This window comes from Telmatherina bonti (genome assembly GCF_933228915.1).
Source record: "Telmatherina bonti genome assembly, chromosome: 14".
NCBI classification, from domain to species: Eukaryota; Metazoa; Chordata; class Actinopteri; order Atheriniformes; family Telmatherinidae; genus Telmatherina; species Telmatherina bonti.
The window spans coordinates 436,071-463,181 of NC_136612.1; the positions used below are offsets into that span (position 1 = coordinate 436,071).

The window sequence follows — 27,111 nt, forward strand, 5'->3', positions numbered from 1 at the left end:
TCGGTTGTTTCCCCTCAGAGAGATCGGTTGTTTCCCCTCAGAGAGATCGTTTTTTTCCCCTCAGAGATCGGTTGTTTCCCCTCAGAGATCGGTTGTTTCCCCTCAGAGAGATCGGTTGTTTCCCCTCAGAGATCGGTTTTTTCCCCTCAGAGATCGGTTGTTTCCCCTCAGAGAGATCGGTTGTTTCCCCTCAGAGAGATCGGTTGTTTCCCCTCAGAGATCGGTTGTTTCCCCTCAGAGATCGGTTGTTTCCCCTCAGAGAGATCAGTTGTTTCCCCTCAGAGAGATCGGTTGTTTCCCCTCAGAGAGATCGGTTGTTTCCCCTCAGAGATCGGTTTTTTCCCCTCAGAGATCGGTTGTTTCCCCTCAGAGAGATCGGTTGTTTCCCCTCAGAGATCGGTTGTTTCCCCTCAGAGAGATCGGTTGTTTCCCCTCAGAGAGATCGGTTGTTTCCCCTCAGAGACATCGGTTGTTTCCACCTCAGAGATCGGTTGTTTCCCCTCAGAGAGATCGGTTGTTTCCCCTCAGAGATCGGTTTTTTCCCCTCAGAGATCGGTTGTTTCCCCTCAGAGAGATCGGTTGTTTCCCCTCAGAGATCGGTTGTTTCCCCTCAGAGATCGGTTGTTTCCCCTCAGAGAGATCGGTTGTTTCCCCTAAGAGAGATCGGTTGTTTCCACCTCAGAGAGATCGGTTGTTTCCACCTCAGAGATCGGTTGTTTCCCCTTAAAGAGATCGGTTGTTTCCCCTCAGAGATCGGTTGTTTCCCCTCAGAGAGATCGGTTGTTTCCCCTAAGAGAGATCGGTTGTTTCCCCTCAGAGAGATCGGTTGTTTCCCCTCAGAGAGATCGGTTGTTTCCACCTCAGAGAGATCGGTTGTTTCCACCTCAGAGATCGGTTGTTTCCCCTCAGAGATCGGTTGTTTCCCCTCAGAGAGATCGGTTGTTTCCACCTCAGAGATCGGTTGTTTCCCCTCAGAGAGATCGGTTGTTTCCACCTCAGAGATCTGTTGTTTCCCCTCAGAGAGATCGGTTGTTTCCACCTCAGAGATCGGTTGTTTCCCCTCAGAGATCGGTTGTTTCCCCTCAGAGAGATCGGTTGTTTCCACCTCAGAGATCGGTTGTTTCCCCTCAGAGAGATCGGTTGTTTCCACCTCAGAGATCGGTTGTTTCCACCTCAGAGATCGGTTGTTTCCCCTCAGAGATCGGTTGTTTCCACCTCAGAGATCGGTTGTTTCCCCTCAGAGAGATCGGTTGTTTCCACCTCAGAGATCGGTTGTTTCCACCTCAGAGAGATCGGTTGTTTCCCCTCAGAGATCGGTTGTTTCCCCTCAGAGATCGGTTGTTTCCACCTCAGAGAGATCGGTTGTTTCCACCTCAGAGAGATCGGTTGTTTCCACCTCAGAGATCGGTTGTTTCCCCTCAGAGAGATCGGTTGTTTCCACCTCAGAGAGATCAGTTGTTTCCCCTCAGAGATCTGTTGTTTCCCCTCAGAGATCGGTTGTTTCCACCTCAGAGATCGGTTGTTTCCACCTCAGAGATCGGTTGTTTCCACCTCAGAGATCGGTTGTTTCCACCTCAGAGATCGGTTGTTTCCCCTCAGAGATCGGTTGTTTCCCCTCAGAGAGATCGGTTGTTTCCACCTCAGAGATCGGTTGTTTCCCCTCAGAGATCGGTTGTTTCCCCTCAGAGAGATCGGTTGTTTCCACCTCAGAGATCGGTTGTTTCCCCTCAGAGAGATCGGTTGTTTCCACCTCAGAGATCGGTTGTTTCCCCTCAGAGAGATCGGTTGTTTCCACCTCAGAGATCGGTTTTTTCCACCTCAGAGAGATCGGTTGTTTCCACCTCAGAGATCGGTTGTTTCCCCTCAGAGATCGGTTGTTTCCACCTCAGAGAGATCGGTTGTTTCCACCTCAGAGAGATCGGTTGTTTCCACCTCAGAGATCGGTTGTTTCCCCTCAGAGAGATCGGTTGTTTCCACCTCAGAGAGATCAGTTGTTTCCCCTCAGAGATCTGTTGTTTCCCCTCAGAGATCGGTTGTTTCCACCTCAGAGATCGGTTGTTTCCCCTCAGAGAGATCGGTTGTTTCCCCTCAGAGATCGGTTGTTTCCCCTCAGAGAGATCGGTTGTTTCCCCTCAGAGATCGGTTGTTTCCCCTCAGAGATCGGTTGTTTCCCCTCAGAGATCGGTTGTTTCCACCTCAGAGATCGGTTGGTTCCCCTCAGAGATCGGTTGTTTCCACCTCAGAGAGATCGGTTGTTTCCACCTCAGAGAGATCGGTTGTTTCCACCTCAGAGATCGGTTGTTTCCCCTCAGAGAGATCGGTTGTTTCCCCTCAGAGATCGGTTGTTTCCCCTCAGAGAGATCGGTTGTTTCCCCTCAGAGAGATCGGTTGTTTCCCCTCAGAGATCGGTTGTTTCCCCTCAGAGATCCGTTGTTTCCCCTCAGAGATCGGTTGTTTCCCCTCAGAGAGATCGGTTGTTTCCACCTCAGAGATCGGTTGTTTCCACCTCAGAGATCGGTTGTTTCCCCTCAGAGAGATCGGTTGTTTCCCCTCAGAGATCGGTTGTTTCCCCTCAGAGAGATCGGTTGTTTCCCCTCAGAGATCGGTTGTTTCCCCTCAGAGATCGGTTGTTTCCCCTCAGAGAGATCGGTTTTTTCCCCTCAGAGATCGGTTGTTTCCCCTCAGAGATCGGTTGTTTCCCCTCAGAGATCGGTTGTTTCCCCTCAGAGATCGGTTGTTTCCCCTCAGAGAGATCGGTTGTTTCCCCTCAGAGAGATCGGTTGTTTCCCCTCAGAGAGATCGGTTTTTTCCCCCTCAGAGATCGGTTGTTTCCCCTCAGAGAGATCGGTTTTTTCCCCTCAGAGATCGGTTGTTTCCCCTCAGAGATCGGTTGTTTCCCCTCAGAGAGATCGGTTGTTTCCCCTCAGAGATCGGTTTTTTCCCCTCAGAGATCGGTTGTTTCCCCTCAGAGAGATCGGTTGTTTCCCCTCAGAGGGATCGGTTGTTTCCCCTAAGAGAGATCGGTTGTTTCCCCTAAGAGAGATCGGTTGTTTCCACCTCAGAGAGATCGGTTGTTTCCCCTCAGAGAGATCGGTTGTTTCCCCTCAGAGAGATCGGTTGTTTCCCCTCAGAGATCGGTTGTTTCCCCTTAAAGAGATCGGTTGTTTCCCCTTAAAGAGATCGGTTGTTTCCCCTCAGAGATCGATTGTTTCCCCTTAAAGAGATCGGTTGTTTCCCCTCAGAGATCGGTTGTTTCCCCTCAGAGAGATCGGTTGTTTCCCCTAAGAGAGATCGGTTGTTTCCACCTCAGAGATCGGTTGTTTCCCCTTAAAGAGATCGGTTGTTTCCACCTCAGAGATCGGTTGTTTCCCCTCAGAGAGATCGGTTGTTTCCACCTCAGAGATCGGTTGTTTCCCCTCAGAGAGATCGGTTGTTTCCACCTCAGAGATCGGTTGTTTCCCCTCAGAGAGATCGGTTGTTTCCCCTCAGAGAGATCGGTTGTTTCCACCTCAGAGATCGGTTGTTTCCCCTTAAAGAGATCGGTTGTTTCCACCTCAGAGATCGGTTGTTTCCCCTCAGAGATCGGTTGTTTCCCCTCAGAGATCGGTTGTTTCCCCTCAGAGATCGGTTGTTTCCACCTCAGACAGATCGGTTGTTTCCACCTCAGAGAGATCGGTTGTTTCCACCTCAGAGATCGGTTGTTTCCCCTCAGAGAGATCGGTTGTTTCCACCTCAGAGAGATCGGTTGTTTCCACCTCAGAGATCGGTTGTTTCCACCTCAGAGAGATCAGTTGTTTCCCCTCAGAGATCGGTTGTTTCCCCTCAGAGAGATCGGTTGTTTCCACCTCAGAGAGATCGGTTGTTTCCACCTCAGAGAGATCAGTTGTTTCCCCTCAGAGAGATCAGTTGTTTCCCCTCAGAGATCGGTTGTTTCCACCTGAGAGAGATCGGTTGTTTCCACCTCAGAGAGATCAGTTGTTTCCCCTCAGAGAGATCAGTTGTTTCCCCTCAGAGAGATCGGTTGTTTCCCCTCAGAGATCGGTTGTTTCCACCTCAGAGAGATCGGTTGTTTCCCCTCAGAGAGATCGGTTGTTTCCCCTCAGAGAGATCGGTTGTTTCCCCTCAGAGAGATCGGTTGTTTCCCCTCAGAGAGATCGGTTGTTTCCCCTCAGAGAGATCGGTTGTTTCCCCTCAGAGAGATCAGTTGTTTCCCCCTCAGAGAGATCAGTTGTTTCCCCTCTTAGAGATCGGTTGTTTCCACCTCAGAGATCGGTTGTTTCCCCTCAGAGAGATCGGTTGTTTCCCCTCAGAGAGATCAGTTGTTTCCCCCTCAGAGAGATCGGTTGTTTCCCCTCAGAGAGATCAGTTGTTTCCCCTCTTAGAGATCGGTTGTTTCCACCTCAGAGAGATCAGTTGTTTCCCCTCAGAGATCGGTTGTTTCCCCTCAGAGATCGGTTGTCTCCCCTCAGAGAGATCGGTTGTTTCCCCTCAGAGATCGGTTGTTTCCCCTCAGAGATCGGTTGTTTCCCCTCAGAGAGATCGGTTGTTTCCCCTCAGAGAGATCGGTTGTTTCCACCTCAGAGATCGGTTTTTTCCCCTCAGAGAGATCAGTTGTTTCCCCCTCAGAGAGATCAGTTGTTTCCCCCTCAGAGAGATCAGTTGTTTCCCCTCAGAGAGATCGGTTGTTTCCCCTCAGAGAGATCAGTTGTTTCCCCCTCAGAGAGATCGGTTGTTTCCCCTCAGAGAGATCGGTTGTTTCCCCTCAGAGAGATCGGTTGTTTCCCCCTCAGAGAGATCAGTTGTTTCCCCTCAGAGAGATCGGTTGTTTCCCCTCAGAGAGATCGGTTGTTTCCCCTCAGAGAGATCGGTTGTTTCCCCTCAGAGAGATCGGTTGTTTCCCCTCAGAGAGATCAGTTGTTTCCCCCTCAGAGAGATCAGTTGTTTCCCCTCAGAGAGATCAGTTGTTTCCCCCTCAGAGAGATCAGTTGTTTCCCCTCAGAGAGATCGGTTGTTTCCCCCTCAGAGATCGGTTGTTTCCCCTCAGAGAGATCGGTTGTTTCCACCTCAGAGAGATCGGTTGTTTCCCCTCAGAGATCGGTTGTTTCCCGTCAGAGATCGGTTGTTTCCCCCTCAGAGAGATCGGTTGTTTCCCCCTCAGAGATCGGTTGTTTCCCCCTCAGAGAGATCGGTTGTTTCCCCTCAGAGATCGGTTGTTTCCCCTCAGAGAGATCGGTTGTTTCCCCTCAGAGAGATCGGTTGTTTCCACCTCAGAGATCGGTTGTTTCCCCTCAGAGAGATCGGTTGTTTCCACCTCAGAGAGATCGGTTGTTTCCCCTCAGAGAGATCGGTTGTTTCCCCTCAGAGATCGGTTGTTTCCCCTCAGAGAGATCGGTTGTTTCCACCTCAGAGAGATCGGTTGTTTCCACCTCAGAGAGATCGGTTGTTTCCCCTCAGAGATCGGTTGTTTCCCCTCAGAGATCGGTTGTTTCCCCTCAGAGATCGGTTGTTTCCCCTCAGAGAGATCGGTTGTTTCCCCTCAGAGATCGGTTGTTTCCACCTCAGAGAGATCGGTTGTTTCCACCTCAGAGATCGGTTGTTTCCACCTCAGAGATCGGTTGTTTCCCCTCAGAGATCAGTTGTTTCCACCTCAGAGATCGGTTGTTTCCACCTCAGAGATCGGTTGTTTCCACCTCAGAGAGATCGGTTGTTTCCACCTCAGAGAGATCGGTTGTTTCCCCTCAGAGATCGGTTGTTTCCACCTCAGAGATCGGTTGTTTCCACCTCAGAGAGATCGGTTGTTTCCCCTCAGAGATCGGTTGTTTCCACCTCAGAGATCGGTTGTTTCCACCTCAGAGATCGGTTGTTTCCCCTCAGAGATCGGTTGTTTCCCCTCAGAGAGATCGGTTGTTTCCACCTCAGAGATCGGTTGTTTCCACCTCAGAGATCGGTTGTTTCCCCTCAGAGATCGGTTGTTTCCCCTCAGAGAGATCGGTTGTTTCCCCTCAGAGATCGGTTGTTTCCACCTCAGAGAGATCGGTTGTTTCCACCTCAGAGATCGGTTGTTTCCACCTCAGAGATCGGTTGTTTCCCCTCAGAGATCAGTTGTTTCCACCTCAGAGATCGGTTGTTTCCCCTCAGAGATCAGTTGTTTCCCCTCAGAGATCGGTTGTTTCCACCTCAGAGATCGGTTGTTTCCCCTCAGAGATCGGTTGTTTCCCCTCAGAGATCGGTTGTTTCCCCTCAGAGAGATCGGTTGTTTCCCCTCAGAGATCGGTTGTTTCCCCTCAGAGAGATCGGTTGTTTCCACCTCAGAGATCGGTTGTTTCCCCTCAGAGATCGGTTGTTTCCCCTCAGAGAGATCGGTTGTTTCCCCTCAGAGAGATCGGTTGTTTCCCCTCAGAGAGATCGGTTGGTTCCCCTCAGAGATCGGTTGTTTCCCCTCAGAGATCGGTTGTTTCCCCTCAGAGAGATCGGTTGTTTCCCCTCAGAGAGATCGGTTGTTTCCCCTCAGAGATCGGTTGTTTCCCCTCAGAGATCGGTTGTTTCCCCTCAGAGATCGGTTGTTTCCCCTCAGAGAGATCGGTTGTTTCCCCTCAGAGATCGGTTGTTTCCCCTCAGAGAGATCGGTTGTTTCCACCTCAGAGATCGGTTGTTTCCCCTCAGAGATCGGTTGTTTCCCCTCAGAGAGATCGGTTGTTTCCCCTCAGAGAGATCGGTTGTTTCCCCTCAGAGAGATCGGTTGGTTCCCCTCAGAGATCGGTTATTTCCCCTCAGAGATCGGTTGTTTCCCCTCAGAGAGATCGGTTGTTTCCCCTCAGAGAGATCGGTTGTTTCCCCTCAGAGATCGGTTGTTTCCCCTCAGAGATCGGTTGTTTCCACCTCAGAGATCGGTTGTTTCCCCTCAGAGATCGGTTGTTTCCCCTCAGAGATCGGTTGTTTCCCCTCAGAGATCGGTTGTTTCCCCTCAGAGAGATCGGTTGTTTCCCCTCAGAGAGATCGGTTGTTTCCCCTCAGAGAGATCGGTTGTTTCCCCTCAGAGATCGGTTGTTTCCCCTCAGAGAGATCGGTTGTTTCCCCTCAGAGATCGGTTGTTTCCACCTCAGAGATCGGTTGTTTCCCCTCAGAGATCGGTTGTTTCCCCTCAGAGAGATCGGTTGTTTCCACCTCAGAGAGATCGGTTGTTTCCCCTCAGAGAGATCGGTTGTTTCCCCTCAGAGATCGGTTGTTTCCCCTCAGAGAGATCGGTTGTTTCCCCTCAGAGAGATCGGTTGTTTCCCCTCAGAGATCGGTTGTTTCCCCTCAGAGAGATCGGTTGTTTCCCCTCAGAGAGATCGGTTGTTTCCCTCATAGAGATCGGTTGTTTCCCCCTCAGAGATCGGTTGTTTCCACCTCAGAGATCGGTTGTTTCCCCTTAAAGAGATCGGTTGTTTCCCCTTAAAGAGATCAGTTGTTTCCACCTCAGAGATCGGTTGTTTCCCCTCAGAGAGATCGGTTGTTTCCCCTCAGAGAGATCGGTTGTTTCCCCTCAGAGATCGGTTGTTTCCCTCATAGAGATCGGTTGTTTCCCCCTCAGAGATCGGTTGTTTCCCCTCAGAGATCGGTTGTTTCCCCTCAGAGAGATCGGTTGTTTCCCCTCAGAGAGATCGGTTGTTTCCCCTCAGAGATCGGTTGTTTCCCCTCAGAGATCGGTTGTTTCCCCTCAGAGAGATCGGTTGTTTCCCCTCAGAGAGATCAGTTGTTTCCACCTCAGAGATCGGTTGTTTCCCCTCAGAGAGATCGGTTGTTTCCCCTCAGAGATCGGTTGTTTCCCCTCAGAGATCGGTTGTTTCCACCTCAGAGATCGGTTGTTTCCCCTCAGAGAGATCGGTTGTTTCCACCTCAGAGAGATCGGTTGTTTCCCCTCAGAGATCGGTTGTTTCCCCTCAGAGATCGGTTGTTTCCCCTCAGAGAGATCGGTTGTTTCCCCTCAGAGAGATCGGTTGTTTCCCCTCAGAGAGATCGGTTGTTTCCCCTCAGAGAGATCGGTTGTTTCCACCTCAGAGAGATCGGTTGTTTCCCCTCAGAGAGATCAGTTGTTTCCCCTCAGAGAGATCGGTTGTTTCCCCTCAGAGATCGGTTGTTTCCACCTCAGAGAGATCGGTTGTTTCCCCTCAGAGATCGGTTGTTTCCACCTCAGAGAGATCGGTTGTTTCCCCTCAGAGATCGGTTGTTTCCCCTCAGAGATCGGTTGTTTCCCCTCAGAGAGATCGGTTGTTTCCACCTCAGAGATCGGTTGTTTCCACCTCAGAGAGATCGGTTGTTTCCCCTCAGAGATCGGTTGTTTCCCCTCAGAGATCGGTTGTTTCCACCTCAGAGATCGGTTGTTTCCCCTCAGAGAGATCGGTTGTTTCCCCTCAGAGATCGGTTGTTTCCACCTCAGAGATCGGTTGTTTCCCCTCAGAGAGATCGGTTGTTTCCCCTCAGAGAGATCGGTTGTTTCCCCTCAGAGAGATCGGTTGTTTCCCCTCAGAGATCGGTTGTTTCCCCTCAGAGAGATCGGTTGTTTCCCCTCAGAGATCGGTTGTTTCCCCTCAGAGATCGGTTGTTTGTCTCGGAGCGTACCTGGAGAGGATGATGGAAGAATATCGTAGAGGTCTCTTATCGTTGTTGGAGCTACGTGTTCGGTTGGTGTCGTGAGAGGAAATCATGTGAACTTCTCTCGGTCTGAAGTCTCCTAAAATCCATTCATGTCTGCAGACATTTTGTGTATTATTGAAGAAAAACCGAATCAGCAGAAGAATTCAAGTCAAATCTGACGTCTTTGCAACAGTTTGATGATAAATTGGTTAAAGTGGAACTATTCTGTGCATTTCAGGCTAATTTATTTTTATTTCTGAGCCCAGAAGGGCTGGGATTGATGGAGTTATTGTCACAAATGGCTTTATTTACTTCAGACCGACCCTCTCCGTAGGCTGTCAGATCAGCCTGCGGGCAAAACGAGTAAATTGAGACTCTTCCGCATTAAGCCCCGCCTCCCGCCACCGCACTACATCGGGAGCGCGCACCGCACCTGCTTTCACCGTCATTGTAACGTCTCATAAACAGAAGGATTAGGCTCATATGAACTCAATAAAAAAAGAAACTACAATGTCAACACATAGCATCCAGCCCTACATGTTGGAACCTGAATCAGAGCCTGAAAACGAAGTGGAAAACAGCAACCCACAGCAACGAATGCAGCAGGATGTCTCTCTTTGGTAAACTCACCAGCCATCGTTGGAAATAACTTTATCCCACGTTTTCCACCCGCCTGATGTATTTGTACATGCCCTTGTTAACCAGTAGAAGGTAACCAATCACCGAACCTTATCCCCCGGGACGTCACAAGGATTTCCACGTAGAAAAAACTCTCTAAAACCACGCGTTTTTTGTTGCTATGGAAACCGAACGGAGAGCGTGCTGGAACTCAAACTCAAAGTCAAACATGTGTTTAGGTGATAAAAAACAGTGTCGTTCACATGTCTGATGAGGATTCAACACTGTAACACTGTAGAAAGCTCAGAAAACTCCAAATACCAGAATAGGACCCCTTTAACATCTGCAGCTTTTTTCTGTTTTCTACTCTTCCAGGAAATCTTTGTTCTGGTCTTGGAGGGAGGAAGAAGAAGAAGATGATGTACGTGACGACAAAGAATGCAGGTAACACACCGTTCCTGAACCACTTCCGCAGCTTCAGGATGAACAAGTCAGGGGACAAACAGACAACAATAAACAAGGTGACACTATTAGAGCTGTGTGAAACGATACATTTCTCATTAAAACAAAACAACAAATAAAAAAAAGAGGCAAAGATAAAGTAATGAAAAAAAACAGGATAGCACAACTCACAAGGCATCTTAAAACAACCAGGACACACAGATACAGGTATAAATGTTAGCTTTTAGCCTTTAGCTTGTTGTGGACCAGACATTGTGATTTACAGTAACAGGTGAAGCCATTCATAAAGCCAGTGAATGATGGAATGCATTTTTTCCATTTACAGGTATGAAGATGATATTTACCCAGCATGATGATGAGATTAACAACATCTGAAATGCTTGTATCTAGCTTGTCCATAAAATAAATAGTATCCATGAATGTCTGACCAGAACAGGTTAACAACAGAGCATTCATAAAAAAGGTGGTAAATGGTTTCAGCCTTGGAAAAACAAAAGGTACAGGAGTCTACTTCAAATTTCTGTCTTTCAAACAGAAAATTATTTACAAGGTATATAGCTGATATTATTTTAAAATGAGTTTCTTTGATTTTAAGTGGGATTGGATATGATATATAGACTGAAAAAGCCTTTTTCCTTAAAGAGCCATCAATGTTATCTTTTGTGGATCAAGAGTTTAAGTCTCCAAAAAGCTTCTGTTTAAAGACCAAACTAATCAATTTATGATCACATTTTCTATCTAATAGGTTGACACCACCAATTATTACGGCAGGCAGAGGAGGACGGCTCAGGGGAAAAGGCAAAGCACTCTCAAAAAAGCGTAATAAAGGGGCTGGGATAGCTTAATAGAATTAGTCATACTTCTATTTTTTAAATGCTAATGTTTTATTTGGCCACAAAGTCATTTAAACATAATATGTGACCTTTTGAGTCTAGTATGTCATGGACAAAAAGAATCCCTTTTTAGTACCAGTCAGATCTGAAAATAGATTTCCTGTTAATGGTGATAACCTTATTGTTCCATAATAAATATTTATGTGGGGAGACGTTTTGGGTAAATAACATTTTTGCATAACTTAATAGCAATTATGGACACCTCAAAATCACATCTAAGTCAGAGATTAATGCCACCAATCTTACTAAAGAGTTTGTTTAGAATGTGGTCCCATACTGAGACTGAGAGATGCACTCCTTCAGCCACTTGTTTCTAAGAGCTGCTATTACAGATTCCATGGCTCTCAATCCCCCATTTTCATAGTCCTGACCTGTTGAGATTTACCTAAATAGTGAGTTTTTCCAAATGAATTTGAAAACAGTTAGCTGATTTTATTAATCTACATGATATAAACAGAGAATGACATGGATAAATGAGACTGGAAATCCCATCAGCTTTGGACAGAAGAATGCAGCCTGAAAGGGATAAGTCTCATATGAGCCAGTGATTTAATGATTTAAGGACAGATGACAGTCTGGTAAAAATATTCATGGTTTCTCTTTCTTTCCAGTTCCCTGATATTCTAAGGTCGAGATATTTGACCTCATTCTTTACTGGGATGTTGTTAAGGTTGGTTATATTAGTATCATGGACAGCCAGGATTTCACATTTCTGGAGGTTTAGGGTTAGACCGGATGCTCTAGAAAAAATATTGATTTGATCAATTACTTTGGGAATCATATGTCTATTTTTAACAGCAGTGCTGTGTCATCAGCAAACATAAACAAAGTGGCGTTCTATGGAGTCAAAGGCTTTGAAGTCGTCCAGAAAAAGGATTCGGCTCTCGGGTGGGACCAGGGAGTTGTAATATAGTATATCTAGAATTAAACGAGTATGTTGTGGATATGTCTACCCTTTATAAAGGCTGATTGCATCTCCTCAATTATAGCATTTAATCTCTTCAGTCTATTAGCAAAAATATGGGCTAAAGGTTTGTAGTCAACACACAGTAGGGTGATAGGCCTCCAGTTGTCTAAAAAGAGTTTATCTTTATTAGCGTTAGGTAACAGAGGGATTAAACCCCGTTTCATAGTTGGTGATAGCATGTCATTGTCAATGCATTCCATGAAGGCCTCATATACTAAAAATTTCATTTCACTCCAGAAATGCTTAAAGAATTCTCCAGTGAGGCCATCAGGGCCAGGGGATTTACCATTTGGTATCTGAGAAAGGGCTTCATCCAGTTCCGTGATTGAAAGTTTCTGTTAGGGCTTTAAAATTGTCGTCAATTTTAGGAGGCAAATCTTTAATTGTATCAAAGAAAAAAATTGTCTCAAAGTCTCTATAACTGGACGTATATAGGTTCTTATAAAAATCACAAATGTATTTGTCAATCTTGTTTTGGTCCTCAATAATGCAGTGGTCAATATTTAATTTATTTATAGACTTTTTGGATTGTCTGGTTTTTTCTAGATTAAAGAAGTAAGAAGAATTTTTTTCTCCTTCAGTCCATCTTGCCTTTGAACAAATGAATGCACCTCTAGCCTTCTCCATGTAGAAATCCTCTAACTTTGCAGTTTAAGAAGTTCTGTCTTGTCTCCATCACTCAGGATACCTCGGCTGTACAACGTGTTAATCTGGGATGTTGCTGTCTTCTCCTGGAAGACACTTTTTTGCTTTCTTGAATACTGATATACCTGATTTTAAATTTAAGCCATTCCCATTTATTTAGGGGGTTAAGCTCATCCATCCTCTTGACTTCACTGATTAAAGTTAGTATTTTATCCCAGAACAGTTTATGATTTAATAAATGACTACTGAATTTCCAATGAGATGCTTTAGGTGGTCGATAGTCACTGTTTGATGAGACCAAGAGAGAAATGGCACAGTGGTCCGAAAGAGGGACAAATCTCACAGCTCGATGAAACTTTCACCAAGTTACTTGATATCAGCCAATAATCTAATCTAGAGCATTTGAGATAATCAGAGTTGTTACTCCAGATGTATTGTTGTTCTGCTGGCTGTCTCTCTTCTTCGTGTGTTCAAAGTACATAACAGCAGGACAAAGAGAAAAAGGAAAAAAGTAACAATAATAATAAATATGTAGAGGAAAAAAAGTAAAATAAATAAAAATAATTGTAAAACTTAAACTAAGGGATTATAACATCGTAAACATATTCCAGGCAGATATAGTTTTAATTGCTTTTTGCTTTTTAGAATGAAGGATAGAGGTGATGTATAGCCTGAACTCACCTACAAAGGCTGAGAAACATGTTTTTTTTATTTGTGAATTTACAATTATGAATATGGGACTTAGCCATAATAAGGAGGAGATTTATCAAATACAGACTAGAATTGTCAATGCTTTGCTATGATACCAAGCAGTACATCCCTCCAGAATAAAACAAAGTTTACATTAATTTTATCAGGAATCAGATTACAAAACCTTTGCCAGAATATTTTAACAGCTGGGCAAGACCAAAATAAATGTACAATTGTTTCAGGGGAGTTCATGCAGAAACTACAGAGAGTATCAATATTTAATTTCAATCTATTATGAATGTAGACTTTAGCTGGATAAATCCTGTGGAGGAGCTTAAAGGAGACTTCTTTCATTGTATTTGTGATCAGAAATTTATTAGGGAGTAGCCAAACCCTCTTCCATGGGACATCATCTACAAACCTATTCCAGTGAGAGATAGCACATGGTTGTGATGCAATGTCCATTTGAAATAAAGCTCTGACAGATCTGTTACTGTTTCTGGAATAACTGGACAGACAGACCTTCCCAACAGGCGTATTAAGAAGGGATTGCAGAGGTGTTGATGTTTAAAGAGCAAACAAACTCCAGAGGGTATAGCTCCAAACACTTTGGCATACTCTATAGGTGTTACAGGAATATTACATTTAGAAAGAAATTCTTGGTATGTTAAGAGAAGGCCGCTGTTGTTAAATAGCTGATCTACAAGTATAATATTCTCGTGAAACCATGTTTCTATAAGGAGAGATTTGTGTTTATATAAGATGTCCTTGTTATTCCAGATATAATATTTGTGAGGTGAAAAATGATGTTTGTAGATAAGTGACCATGATAAGAAGGCCTGGCCATGAAAATCTGACAGTTTGATTGGGACCTTATGAACATAATTACACCTTAAGAAAAAATCAACACCACCACTTTTTGATAAGATATACAGCGGGATGGTGTTCCAGATTGAGTTGGGGTTTAAAAAAAGTTGTTTCAGCCAATTTATTGTGAATGTATTGTTCAAGGAATAGAAATCAAGGAAATTGAGACCCTTTTCATAGGAATTCATAAGGACACTTTTCTTTAAGTAATGTGCTCTGTTTTTCCAAATGAAATCAAAAAGCATTTTATCAATCTCCTTTAATAATTTATTATCAACATGCAGGGCCAAAGCTGCAGATGTTAGACCAGAGATGCCCTTGGTTCTTCCTCTTAAAGACAAGTCCCTCATGAGCCACTGATTTAGTTTTTTTGTGTATTTATTCTATGAGAGGAATAAAATTACGGGAACATCTTGAGTGTTGGTCTTTGGACAATAGAATACCTAAATATCACACCTCAGTTTTGACAGGAATGTCATACAGTGCAGAAGTAGCACAATCTTTGACTGCCATAAGCTCACACTTGTTTATATTCAGGCAGAGGCCGGACACCTTTGAAAAAACATTGATAACATCTAAAGCAACAGGGATTTGGTTTTCATTTTGTAAAAAAAAGTGTTGTGTCATCCGCTAGCTGAGTAATAAGTAATCTTCTATCAAGTAGAGCGATACCTCTCAGTGCACTAGATATGGTCTGATAAGAGTTGAGCAACTAAGAGGAAAAGGTAAGGAGAGGCAGGGCAGCCTTGCCTGATGCCTCTTGATAAACTGACTCTAGGAGATGTACCACCGGCTAATTTAATAGAGCTGTTACTGTTCTTGTAAAGTGTGCTAATAGCTGAATAAAAGTAATCGCCAAAGCCAAATTTCTTAAGGGATTGTAAAATGAATTGATGCTCCACCGTATCAAATGCTTTATAAAAGTCGAGAAATAATATAAGACTTTTGTCCTCTATAATTTCTGAGTAGTCAAGTATGTCCAAAACTAGCCTGATATTATTTATAATGTGTCTCCTGGACATAAAACCAGATTGGGTCTCCACAATTATCAAGTCCAGTCAAATTTAAGTCTTTTTGCTAAAATGGTAGCAAAGATCTTGTAGTCATTTTTAAGCAAAGAAATTGGTCGCCAATTATCTAAAAATAATTCATCTTTGTCTGATATTAGAATCAGGGTAGTTAGGCCTTGGGTCAGAGTTGTTGGCAGCTTTTCTTTATCGACACTTTCCAAAAATACTTCTACTAAGAATGGAGAAAGTTAATCAGCGAACGTTTTATAGAATTCAGAAGTCAAACCATCTGTCCCTGGCCTTTTATTAATCTTTAATTGTTGGATGGCTTCCGTCACTTCAGTGAGAGTGATTGAACTGTCACACCTTTCTTTTTCATTTTTAGTAATAGTTTGGACTGTTAAAGAATTTAAGAAAGTGTCTGCGAATGCCTGACAGAATTTAGAGGTATAGATCTTTTTGTAGAAATCTCTACAGTACTGAGAGATGAGTCTGAAATCTTCAGTAATAATTCCATCCACATGAAGACGAATTATGTTATTCACTTTAGAATGATGTCTTTCAAGGTTAAAACAATAATGAGAGTTTTGTTCACCCTTTTCGAGCCGCCTTGATCTTGATCTAACGAAGGCTCCCTTGGTACAAGTCATCTAATTCAGACTGTAAATTAGACAGCTCCAGAATCTCCTCTTCCGATATGTTATTTGGGGAAATTTGAGATAAATGAGAGAGTCTTGTAACCACTTGTAATTCATGCTGCCTTTTGTGTTTTTCAATATCACTACAAGTTTTCCTGAAATACTGAGCAATTTCAAATTTAAAAAGTTCCCGATTTAGGCCATATTGTTTTTCTCTAATGGCTTTAGACCAAAAGTATGCAATTCATTCTTTAACGTGTTTTTAATAGAATTGTTTAATAAAATTGGACTATTCAGTTTCCAAAAGGCTGAGTTAGAAGCATTTGAGTTAGAGGAGGAAAGGTTCATTTTTATAACAATGGCTTTGTGATCTGTGAGGGGAGAAGGGTGAATGTCCACAGTAATATGATCCACAGCAAAACTTTTTGAGATCAGCCAAAGGTTGATTCTGGAGTGACTAGAACCAGTCTTATTACACCACGTAAAGGCTTTCCCACGAGGATTTTTAACTCTCCAGATATCATGCAGGTTAAATCTTTCCATAAAATATATTAACTTGGTGTTGCTTCTGTTAGGTGCACGAGGAGGCCACTTATCTAATGAATTGTCAGGTACAACATTTAGGTCACCACCTAGCAATAAAGTAGCATTTGGAAATTTATCTAAGCATTTTAACAATGTATTCTCTAGTGACAAAAAAAGACCATAATTTTCCTTCACAGTGTTGTAGCCATAAACGTTAAGAGGTAATAAAAAAGTGGTCATTACACTGGATTGTTTGACAGATGAAGTGACCCAAGGGGTCACATTCAGTGAGTAAAACTTTCCCACAGAATTTGCTTTCTAAATTAATCACACCAGCTGACCGCTCTGTGCCATTTGCAAACCATATGGAGTTTCCCCGTTGACATTTCCAAAATTTGGCATCATCAGAAATAGAATGAGATTCCTGTACAAAGCAAAAGTCCGTGTTAAATTGTTTAGCAAAAAGAAATAAAGCTTTACACTTAATATTATTGCGTAACCCCCTAGCATTAAAAGAAAGAAAAGAAATAATAGACATATTAATGTGAACAGTTGTAAATACAAAGAATAATAAAGTCTTGTTTTACGGACCCTTAAAGTTTGTTTAACAGGTAGTGCAAGATCGAGAACAGCACCAGTAGAAAAAAATAACCTTGTTGAATAACTTAACGCTAACAGATGCACCCCTTTTAAAAAAAACAAAAAAACAAGTCTTTTTTTTCCCCCCTTCTTCCTCCTTTCCTTCAACCCGCTTTCCCCTCTCTCCCCTGTTTAACCTTTCTTCTGAAAAAAAAAAAAAACAACTGGGTCAAACACTGATCAGCGAACCCCTGAGAAGAAAACAAATGATCAGAATTAAACAATCAGAAAGTAACACAGAGAGGGGAAAAAAGAAAGAAAAAAGCAAAACATAAACACCTAAGGAAAGAGGGGTGGTATGGTTCCATCTCGCAGATGTAATTCAATACCTTTATGGGTGAATCTCTGACCCATTGACAAAACCTCGACCACCGACAAAGTAAGCAACCTTTCCTTCTTCACGCGCTTGTTTTATTTTAGGCCACAGTTTCTGACGGTTATCCCTGTCCTCCATTGCTAAGTCCTCAGAGAAGCGTAGCTTTTTCGATTTGAGAGAGGCGTTGTTTTTAGCAGCTTTCCAGACCTCCTCTCTCAGACGTCAGGAGATGAACCTGATGATGACACCGCGGGGCCTCTCATCCTGGCGCTGTATCTCCAACCGATCAGCGACATCAATGGCATCCGGCAGCTTTTCTTTCCAAGATGGCAATAAACTCTGGCGAATGCTGATCACCTCCTCACGTACATTTTCTTTCTCAGCCTCAGGAACGCCATACAGCCTTAGATTCCACCGACAATCATAATGTTCCAGATCCTGCACATGAACCATGAATCTCAGAGTTGATTCCTCAGTTTTATCCACACGTTTTTCCATCTGTGCTACCTTTTCATTTAGGAGTGTAATTTTGGCGCGAACTGTGTTCACCATCTTTTCCAGTGTGTCACTTCTGGAGTTTTATCAGGTTGGACAGCGTGTGAACAGCATCATCCGGGCTTAGTGAATGGGACAGATTGGGTTTTTTGGCAAGAGGAGGCTTATTCGGAGTTACAGGTAGAGGTGGGAAATTCCTCTTCTGTCGTTGCTTGCGAGTTACAGTCCTTCCTACTGCTATTATAGTCATGATCGTTAGCAAGCCGGCTAAAGGAGTTTTCTCCCTCTTTGGAAGATTCACTTCTTCTACTAGACTTCGGCAATTTGGTATACACTTGGTGACATTTGGTGTCAGAAAAGGCATGTGTTCTGCTGGCTGTCTCTCTTCTTCATGTGTTCAGCTGGCTGTCTCTCGTCTTCGTGTGTTCTGCTGGCTGTTTCTCTTCTTCATGTGTTCTGCTGGCTGTTTCTCTTCTTCATGTGTTCAGCCATAGACATATATACGTAGACGCCTCATTGAGCGCTGGAGAGTGAACAAGCGTTGCCGCCATATTGGATGGGTCTCCGCTGTCGAGTTTTGCTGAAGCGTCAACGTAGTTTCCCCACAAAACTCTTTTGTGGAACAACGCGTATATATTACACACTCAAAAAAACACTTTTCTACATAATTGGTTGATAAATAATATTAACACAGTGAGTAATCTCCTGAATGCAAGTGAATTGTTAGAATTATTATGATATTATTATTAGAATTATTCCTACACACCAAGAACCCAGTAGAGGCAACACAGGATTAAACAGTAGAAGTAGAAAAAAAGCATAGCATATATGAGTAAGGAAGCAGAGCGCTGGAGGATTTAATGTACTGCACAAAGGACAATCATGAGGCAACAAGTGGGGAGAAGACATTACATTTAACAAAGAATGAATGAAGAAGTGTCCCAGTGAGTCTCAGTGCTGTGCAAGTAAACACCTTTCAGGACCCATTCCAGTTTGCATATCGTAATGGACTTGGGGTTGAAGATGCCATCATATACCTGCTCCAGAGAGCACACTCTCATCTGGACCATTCAGGCAGCACTCTGAGGGTCATGTTCTTTCATTTCTCAGTGCTTTTAATACCATTCAGCCTGCTTTGTTATGTGAGAAGCTCCATAAATTCCAGGTGGATACCTCCACAACCACCTGGATCTATGACTACCTCACAAACAGACCCCAGTTTGTGAGACTGAAAGGTTGTGTGTCTGAGATGGAGGTCAGCAGCACTGGTGCACCACAAGGAACTGTACTCTGGCCATTCCTCTTCACTCTGTACACCTCAGACTTCCAGTACAACTCTGAGTCCTGTCATCTGCAGAAATACTCTGATGACTCTGCAGTTGTGGGGTGTATCAGGGATGGACAAGAAGCAGAGTACAGAGAACTGCTCAGTCAGTTTGTTAAATGGTGCGGTGACAATCATCTCATATTAAATAGTAGCAAAACAAAAGAGATGATTGTTGACTTCAGGAGGAAGAAGAATAAACAAAGCACTGTTTCCATCCTGGGAGAGGAGGTGGAGGTGGTGGAGGAATACAAGTATCTTGGAGTTCAGCTGGACAACAAACTGGACTGGAAATGCAACACTGACTACATCTACAAGAAAGGTCAGAGCAGACTGTACTTCTTAAGGAAGCTGAGATGGTTTAACGTCTGCACCAAGATGTTGCATATCTTCTAGAAGTCTGTTGTGGAGAGTGCAGTCAGCTTTGCAGCATCTGCTGGGGTAGTAGCATCAGAACCAGAGACTTGAAGAGAATCAACAAACTGATCCAGAAAGCTGCTTCTGTGCTTGGAGTAACTCTGGAGCCGCTGGAGCTGATTGTCCAAAGAAGAATGCTGCACAAGCTGATGAAGATGATGGAGGATTCTTCACACCCTCTCCACAACACAGTGATGAAACAACAAAGTGTGTTCAGTGAGAGGCTTCTTCAGGTCCCATGTAAGACTGAAAGATACAGAAGATCATTCCTGCCAGCAGCCATCAGCCTCCGGAACAAGACCAACTCTAGTTATTATTATTATATACTACAATATTGAATTTCCCTTTTGGGATTAATAAAGTGTTTTCATTTCATTTCATATCATTTACTATTATTGTTCAATAAAATTGTCAAATTATTTCTCAATTTCCAAATATTTTTGGACATCATTTCACAAAAACACATGGAGATGTTACAATACATTTTCATTTTAAAACTGCTATAGTTGGGCTTTGGACTACCAAACATTCTTTAACTTTTTAAAGATAAATTAATACAAAAATCTGTACATAAGTAACAACACATGAGGGGCTGTCCAGTCTGGGGACACATTATTATTATATACTACAATATTGAATTTCCCTTTGGGGATTAATTAAGTATTTTTCATTTAATTTTCATTTCATTTTATTTCATATCTATAAGAGCAAATCTTTCCATAAAAACTTTAATTCTAGAGTTTACAGTGTCTGTTTCTTGGAGGCCATCTGTCTATCCTGTTATCCAAAGCTAGATTGAAATCCTCACCTAATATTAATGCAACTTTTGGGTGTTTATGAAGCCAGTATGAAAGTTTATTTTCCAAAGAATCAAAAAAAGTATTTATTTCAGTTTAGGCATTATAGCCATATACATTGACTAATATGAATGTGGTCAGAGAATGAGATATTATTAATAAACAAAAATGACCCAAAGGATCAGGATCTGCGGCCAAGATTTTTCCTTCAAACCTGTTTTTAAGGATTCCAACACCAGCTGAGCGGTCTGAGCCGTGAGCAAACTACACATCATTTCCCCATTGGGTTTTCCAAAAACTAACATCAGTTTTGAGGGAATGGCATTCCTGAAAAAAAAAAAAGTCTGTCCCGTACTCTCTGCACAATAACATCCATGTGCTTGGCCATGGACTCCAGAGAGTCAACTACGCCCTTAATAGAGTTGCAATTTTTTTTTACCATGGACTCGACCTGAGCCATTCTTGCTAGGCATTCCTCCTGCATCTTTTCAATGCGTAGCATGACAGCTAACATAGCCGGTTGAGTCTCCGGAGTCATGCTCGGCTTAGGTTTCTTTGCCGGACGGTTGTCGGGAGTAGGGGGCAATGGTGCAAGTTCAGGTTGCATGTTGGAGAATGTAGGTTCCAGCAAATTTTTAGCATAACAGTGCATTACCTTGCGGATATCTCTGTTGCTATGTTTTATTTTCAACTACCACACTGGACTAGTCTTCCCAGCAAAAAAATATGTAAGTTATAGTGAGCTGAAATATTAAAACATCAAAAGTGGAAGAAAGTAACATTTTATGATTGACTTTACGTTCAATAATTGGTTAAGTTCAGCAAATTTTACAATTAGAAGATTGGTCAGCAGAACTTCGTTCTGGAGATTTTAAGCTGACGCCATTGGCTTCTTTGTCAGTCCTGTGTCAGGCTGTGTCTCAATTCTTTAGTGCTCTGGAATGCAGTGCATAGTGCGAACTACGCACTTTTCTCTGTAGTGCGCACTACGGTGGGTAAGTGTTGTCCCAAATGGAACATGGACGTAGTGCACTAACCGGTAGTGACGAACTCGCATTTGACCACAACTCTTCTGCCGCCAAAAACAAAACAAAGCGCTAAATTACGAAAATGAATTTGCTTCTCTCATGAAACTCCATCGCATTAAAGGTGACGAAGGATCCTCCTCCGATTGGCTGAACATGAGTTGGTACGTATATTTATTTATTTGTAACGTGTATGACCCGCCTGCATACGTGCCCAGAGTGCATACCTATTGCCAGCCTCGCTTCATTTTTGGCTCATCGTTTCAGAGACAGTTCGTCCCACTAAATTCTTTTTAGGAAGTTGTAAAAAATAAATGAACAAATCCAGCAAACATAACTTCATGTGTCATATCATCATATATTATGGCCTACACTAGAGTGATCTATCTCAGTTGTTAACTATACAAGGCAACATCAGACTGTCATGTGTCTTTGCATGTTCTATTCTATTCTATTCTATTCTATTCTATTCTATTCTATTCCATTCTACAGTAATTTAGCAGACGCTTTTATCCAAAGTGACTTACATACATGCTAATACCACGATAGGCACATTGGGGGGCAACTTAGGGTTCAGTGTCTTGCCCAAGGACACTTCGGCACATAGTCAGGGGAAGCCTGGAATCGAACTCCCAACTTCCCAGCCTGAGCTACTGTCTCCCTTATGCTTATTAGTATAATAAAGTGCAAATCAAAACACTAATAAAACAGCTTTTAAATATGCAGACATTTTCAGTGGAAAAAGTGTCCTTTACATTAAACACATCTGTTTTAATTGGTGTTCAATCTGATGCTGTGCACATTTGGCAATATATATATATATTTGAAATATATTAATATTGAAATATATAATATATTGAAATATTTTATATTAAAAAAACATAAATATATATATATATATATATATATATATATATATATATATATATATATATATATATATATATATATATATATATATATTTCAATCAATTGATTTTCAATCAGGGACAGATGAGGCGGAGCCATGCAGATGAAAGTTACACACATCACACTTTGCACTCTAATAATCATACCAACTACATTCACTACTATGTTTATTTTATATCTATATTTTCTCATTCAGTCTCAGCCGTTCAGATCTGACGATACGATGCAGATTTATGGCATCAGTGGTAACCATAGTAACAGTCGGCTCTATAAAAGCTGGCACTATATTGGTGTTAAGAGCTTCATCTGGGAGTTCTACAATGATCAATAATCATACAGAACCTATGACATTCATAATTTGTAACACTTACAACCGATCTACGTCCACTACACTGGATAAAAACAGCAAACATTGACCTGTGCTAATCTACGGTGCTAACTACCAAGTCGGCATGCGTTGCCTTCAACTAATGATCCATAACTGTCGTCAGGGATAGATTAGCAGGCTTCGGTATACATCACAATCATAACGGAATAATTTAATACTAACAAATTTTCCAAGTATTACCATGGAGTTGACCAATATATTGTGAGCATTGTTTCTTATAGTAAAACCATATACAACATTGTTTTTCTGAAGGTCTGGAACAGGCAGAAATTTAGAAAGCCAGTGCAATAAATCCTCCCAGAATACACTACTGAAAGTGCAGTAAAAATGTGATCTGTAGTTTCAGTTTGATTGAAACAGAATATACAATTATTACAGTCAAGGCCAAAACGTCTAGAGAGGAAATCAGATGATGGATGAATTCCATTGATGATCTTAAAATGAACCTCCTTGGCCTTTGGAAGGTTAAAGAAAAAGGATATCAGATATATTGAGTCTGTTTTTAGAAAAGGAACCTAAGAATGAGTTTTGGGAAGAAGAAAATGGATATAGTTTATTGTTAAATATTTGTCTAATAGTAAGGTTACTTATTTTGTAATTGGAATAAGTTACATCCTTGTACCAAAAGCGAAGAAGGATTTGGGGTTAAACCATTTAGATGCAGATGAGATATCATTGGATGGATTGGTTTATGTATGGCATTGAAAACTTTTTTATACTGAGTTTTGTCTGTTATATTAAATTTGACACTAAACTCTTCAAATGAAAACAGATTACCATTTCAGTCCAGTAGATTGAAAGCAGACCAAATGCCTTTGCATTTGCAATAATAGAGATTTACGGTTATCCAAAATATATCTGCAGTTCCATATTGTGATGTTGTGGGGGCTGAAATTATGTTTGTAAATCATTTTCCAATAAAACAGAGTTTGTTGATGAAATGCAGATAGTTTGTATGGGAGGTTTTTTAGGTCATAATCACAACTAAGGAGAAATTTAAATTTAATTTAAATAGCTTCATAAAGATTTCATTGGGAATGTAAAACCACATTTGTTTTTGTTGCCTTAGAAATTATTTTAACCAGCTGGTTCTGATGGTGCTATTAACACATTCAAAGTCAACTGCCTTAAAACCACCTACTTTCATCATTTTTGGTCATTTTGCTCTTTTTTATATAATGTGTTTTACTTTTCCAAATACCCCTCCCTGAGCTGTCACCTTATCATGGTGAAGGGGTTTGTGCGTCCCGAAGATCCTAGCAGCTATGTTGTCGGGGGCTTTATGCCCCTGGTAGGGTCACCCATGGCAAACAGGTGTCTAGGGGAAGGACCAGACCAAGCACGGCTCATCGACCCCTATGATGACGACGAACCTGGGCATAAATGTTCACTTGCCCGGATGCGGGCTACCGGGACCCCCCTCTGAAGCCAGACCTGGGGGTGGGGTACGAGAGCGAGCATCTGGTGGCCGGGCCTTCGCCCATGGGGCCCGGTCTGGCTCAGCCCGAAAGGGTTACATGGGCCCCACCTCCCGTGGGCTCACCATCTGCGGGAGGAGCCGTAGGGGTCGGGTGCAGTGTGAGCTGGGCAGCAGCAAGAGGCGGGGACCCTGGCGGTCCGATCCCCGGCTGCAGAAGCTGGCTCTAGGGACGTGGAACGTCACCTCTCTGGTGGGGAAGGAGCCTGAGCTTGTGCGCGAGGTTGAGCGGTTCCGACTAGATATAGTTGGACTCACCTCGACGCATGGCTTGGGCTCTGGAACCAGAACCCTCGAGAGGGGCTGGACCTTCTTCCACTCTGGAGTTGCTCATGGTGAGAGGCGCCGAGCAGGTGTGGGCATTCTCATCAGCCCCCAGCTTGGTGCCTGCACGTTGGGGTTTACCCCGGTGGATGAAAGGGTAGTTTCCCTCCGCCTCCGGGTGGGGGGACGGGTCCTGACTGTTGTCTGTGCTTATGCACCGAACAGCAGTTCAGAGTACCCACCCTTTCTGGAGTCCTTGGAGGGAGTGCTGGAGGGTGCTCCTTCTGGGGACTCCATTGTTCTGCTGGGGGACTTCAATGCTCACGTGGGCAATGACAGTGAGACCTGGAGGGGAGTGATTGGGAGGCATGGTTCCCCATGGTTCCCCAAATGGTGTTTTGTTATTGGACTTCTGTGCTCGTCATGGATTGTCCATAACGAACACCATGTTCCAGCATAAGAGTGTCCATATGTACACCTGGCATCAGGATTCCCTGGGCCGCAGTTCGATGATGGATTTTGTAGTCGTATCGTCGGACCTGCGGCCACATGCCTTGGACACTCGGGTGAAGAGGGGGGCCGGAGCTTCAACTGATCACCACCTGGTGGTGAGTTGGCTCAGATGGTGGGGGAGGAAGCCGGTCAGATCTGGCAGGCCCAAACGTGTTGTGAGGGTCTGCTGGGAACGTCTGGCTGAGTCCCCCGTCAGAGCGAGCTTCAACTCCCACCTTCAGCAGAGCTTCAACCATGTCCCGAGTGAGGCGGGGGACATTGAGTCCGAATGGGCTGTGTTCCGTGCCTCTATTGCTGAGGCGGCCAGCCGGAGCTGTGGCTGTAAGGTCGTTGGTGCCTGTCGTGGCGGTAATCCCAGGACTCGTTGGTGGACACCAGCACTGAGGGATGCTGTCAAGCTGAAGAAGGAGTCCTATCGGGCCTTCTTGGCCTGTGGGACTTTGGAGGCAGCTGATGGGTACCGACGGGCCAAGCGGCATGCGGCTTCGGCTGTTGCCCAGGCAAAAACTCGGGCATGGGAGGAGTTCGGCGAGGCCATGGAGAAAGACTTCCGGACGGCTTCGAGGAGATTCTGGTCCACCATCCGGCGGCTCAGGAGGGGGAAGCAGTGCTCCATCAACACTGTGTACAGTGGAGATGGGGAGCTGCTGACCTCAACTCGGGACGTTGTGGGTCGGTGGAAGGAATACTTCGAAGACCTCCTCAATCCTACCAACACGTCTTCCGATGAGGAAGCAGAGCTGGTGGACTCAGGGGTGGACTCTCCTATCTCTGGGGCTGAAGTCGCTGAGGTGGTCAAAAAGCTCCTTGGCGGCAAGGCCCCGGGGGTGGATGAGATCCGCCCGGAGTTCCTTAAGGCTCTGGATGCTGTGGGGCTGTCCAGGCTGACACGTCTCTGCAGCATCGCGTGGACATCAGGGACAGTGCCGCTGGACTGGCAGACTGGGGTGGTGGTCCCCCTTTTTAAGAAGGGGGACCGGAGGGTGTGTTCCAATTACAGGGGAATCACACTCCTCAGCCTCCCTGGTAAGGTCTATTCAGGGGACCTGGAGAGGAGGGTCCGCCGGATCGTCGAATTGAAGTGGAGCAGTGGGGTTTTCGTCCTGGTCGCGGAACAGTGGACCAGCTCTATACCCTCTTTGGGGTCCTGGAGAGGGCATGGGAGTTTGCCCAACCAGTCTACATGTGCTTTGTGGACCTGGAGAAGGCATTAGACCGTGTTACCCGGGGGCTCCTGTGGAGGGTACTCTGGGAGTATGGGGTACCGGACCCCCTTGTAAGGGCTGTCCGGTCCCTGTACGACAGGTGTCAGAGCTTGGTCCACATTGCTGGCAGTAAGTCGGATTTGTTTCCAGTGAGGGTTGGACTCCGCCAAGGCTGCCCTTTATCACCGATTCTGTTCATAACTTACGTGGACAGAATTTCTAGGCGCAGCCGAGGTAGTTGAGGGGATCCGACTTGGTGGCCTCAGGATTGGGTCCCTGCTTTTTGCAGATGACGTGGTCCTGTTGGCTTCATCTGGTCGTGATCTTCAGCTCTCGCTTGAGCGATTCGCGGCCGAGTGTGAAGCGGCTGGGATGAGAATCAGCACCTCCAAATCTGAGACCATGGTCCTCAGCCGGAATAGGGTGGATTGCCCTCTTCGGGTCGGGAGTCAGGTCCTGCCTCAAGTGGAGGAGTTTGAATATCTCGGGGTCTTGTTCACGAGTGAGGGAAGGATGGAGCGTGAGATCGACAGACGGATCGGTGCGGCGTCTGCAGTAATGCGGACTCTGCGCCGGTCTGTCGTGGTGAAGAAGGAGCTGAGCCAGAAGGCGAAGCTCTCCATTTACCAGTCGATCTACGTTCCTACCCTCACCTATGGGTCGTGACCGAAAGAAGGAGATCTCGTATACAGGCGGCTGAAATGGGTTTCCTCCGCAGGGTGGCCGGGCTCTCCCTTAGAGATAGGGTGAGGAGCTCAGTCATCCGGGAGGAGATCAGAGTAGAGCCGCTGCTCCTCCGCATCGAGAGGAACCAGTTGAGGTGGCTCGGGCATCTGGTCAGGATGCCTCCTGGACGCCTCCCTGGTGAGGTGTTCCAGGCACGTCCCTCTGGGAGGAGACCCCGGGGAAGACCCAGGACACGCTGGAGGGATTATATGTCTCGGCTGGACTGGGAACACCTCGGGATCCCCCCGCAGAGTTGGCAAATTTGGCTGGGGAGAGGGAAGTCTGGGCTTCCCTGCTTAGGCTGCTGCCCCCGCGACCCGACCCCGGATAAGCGGCAGAAGATGAAGATGAGTTTTCCAAATAAATTTAAAATTGGCTTGATTTATTGCTTTTATCGTCTCCTTGGGTATTGATAATGACTGAACTGGGTATGAAGTGGGAGAGGACTTCAGTAAGTAATGTCCGGCCAATGAGAGTTCAGTCTCTCTGGGACCAAGACTTGAGAAAAGCTTTACATTTTTCCAAGTTTCTCCAGATATAAAGACTGGTCGATAAATGCATATCTTTGGTAATATGTAAGCCAAGATACTTAACTGTTGTTTTAACTGGTATGGAGAGAATGGCTGGCGAGCTGCAATCATGAACAGGTAAAAGTTCACTTTTTGAGAAGAAATCTATTGTTTCA

General features: G+C 44.4%; 1 protein-coding gene across 1 annotated transcript in view; it reads left to right on the forward strand.

The window, feature by feature from the left end:
- Positions 1-27,111, forward strand: part of mpp2a (MAGUK p55 scaffold protein 2a) — a gene marked incomplete at both ends in the record, with an annotated part of 111,653 nt that overhangs the window by 47,308 nt on the left and 37,234 nt on the right. Inside the window, one exon of the mRNA XM_079253287.1 lies at positions 9,610-9,678. Coding sequence (XP_079109413.1) covers positions 9,610-9,678 — 69 coding nt within the window. The remainder of the gene's footprint in view (positions 1-9,609; positions 9,679-27,111) is intronic.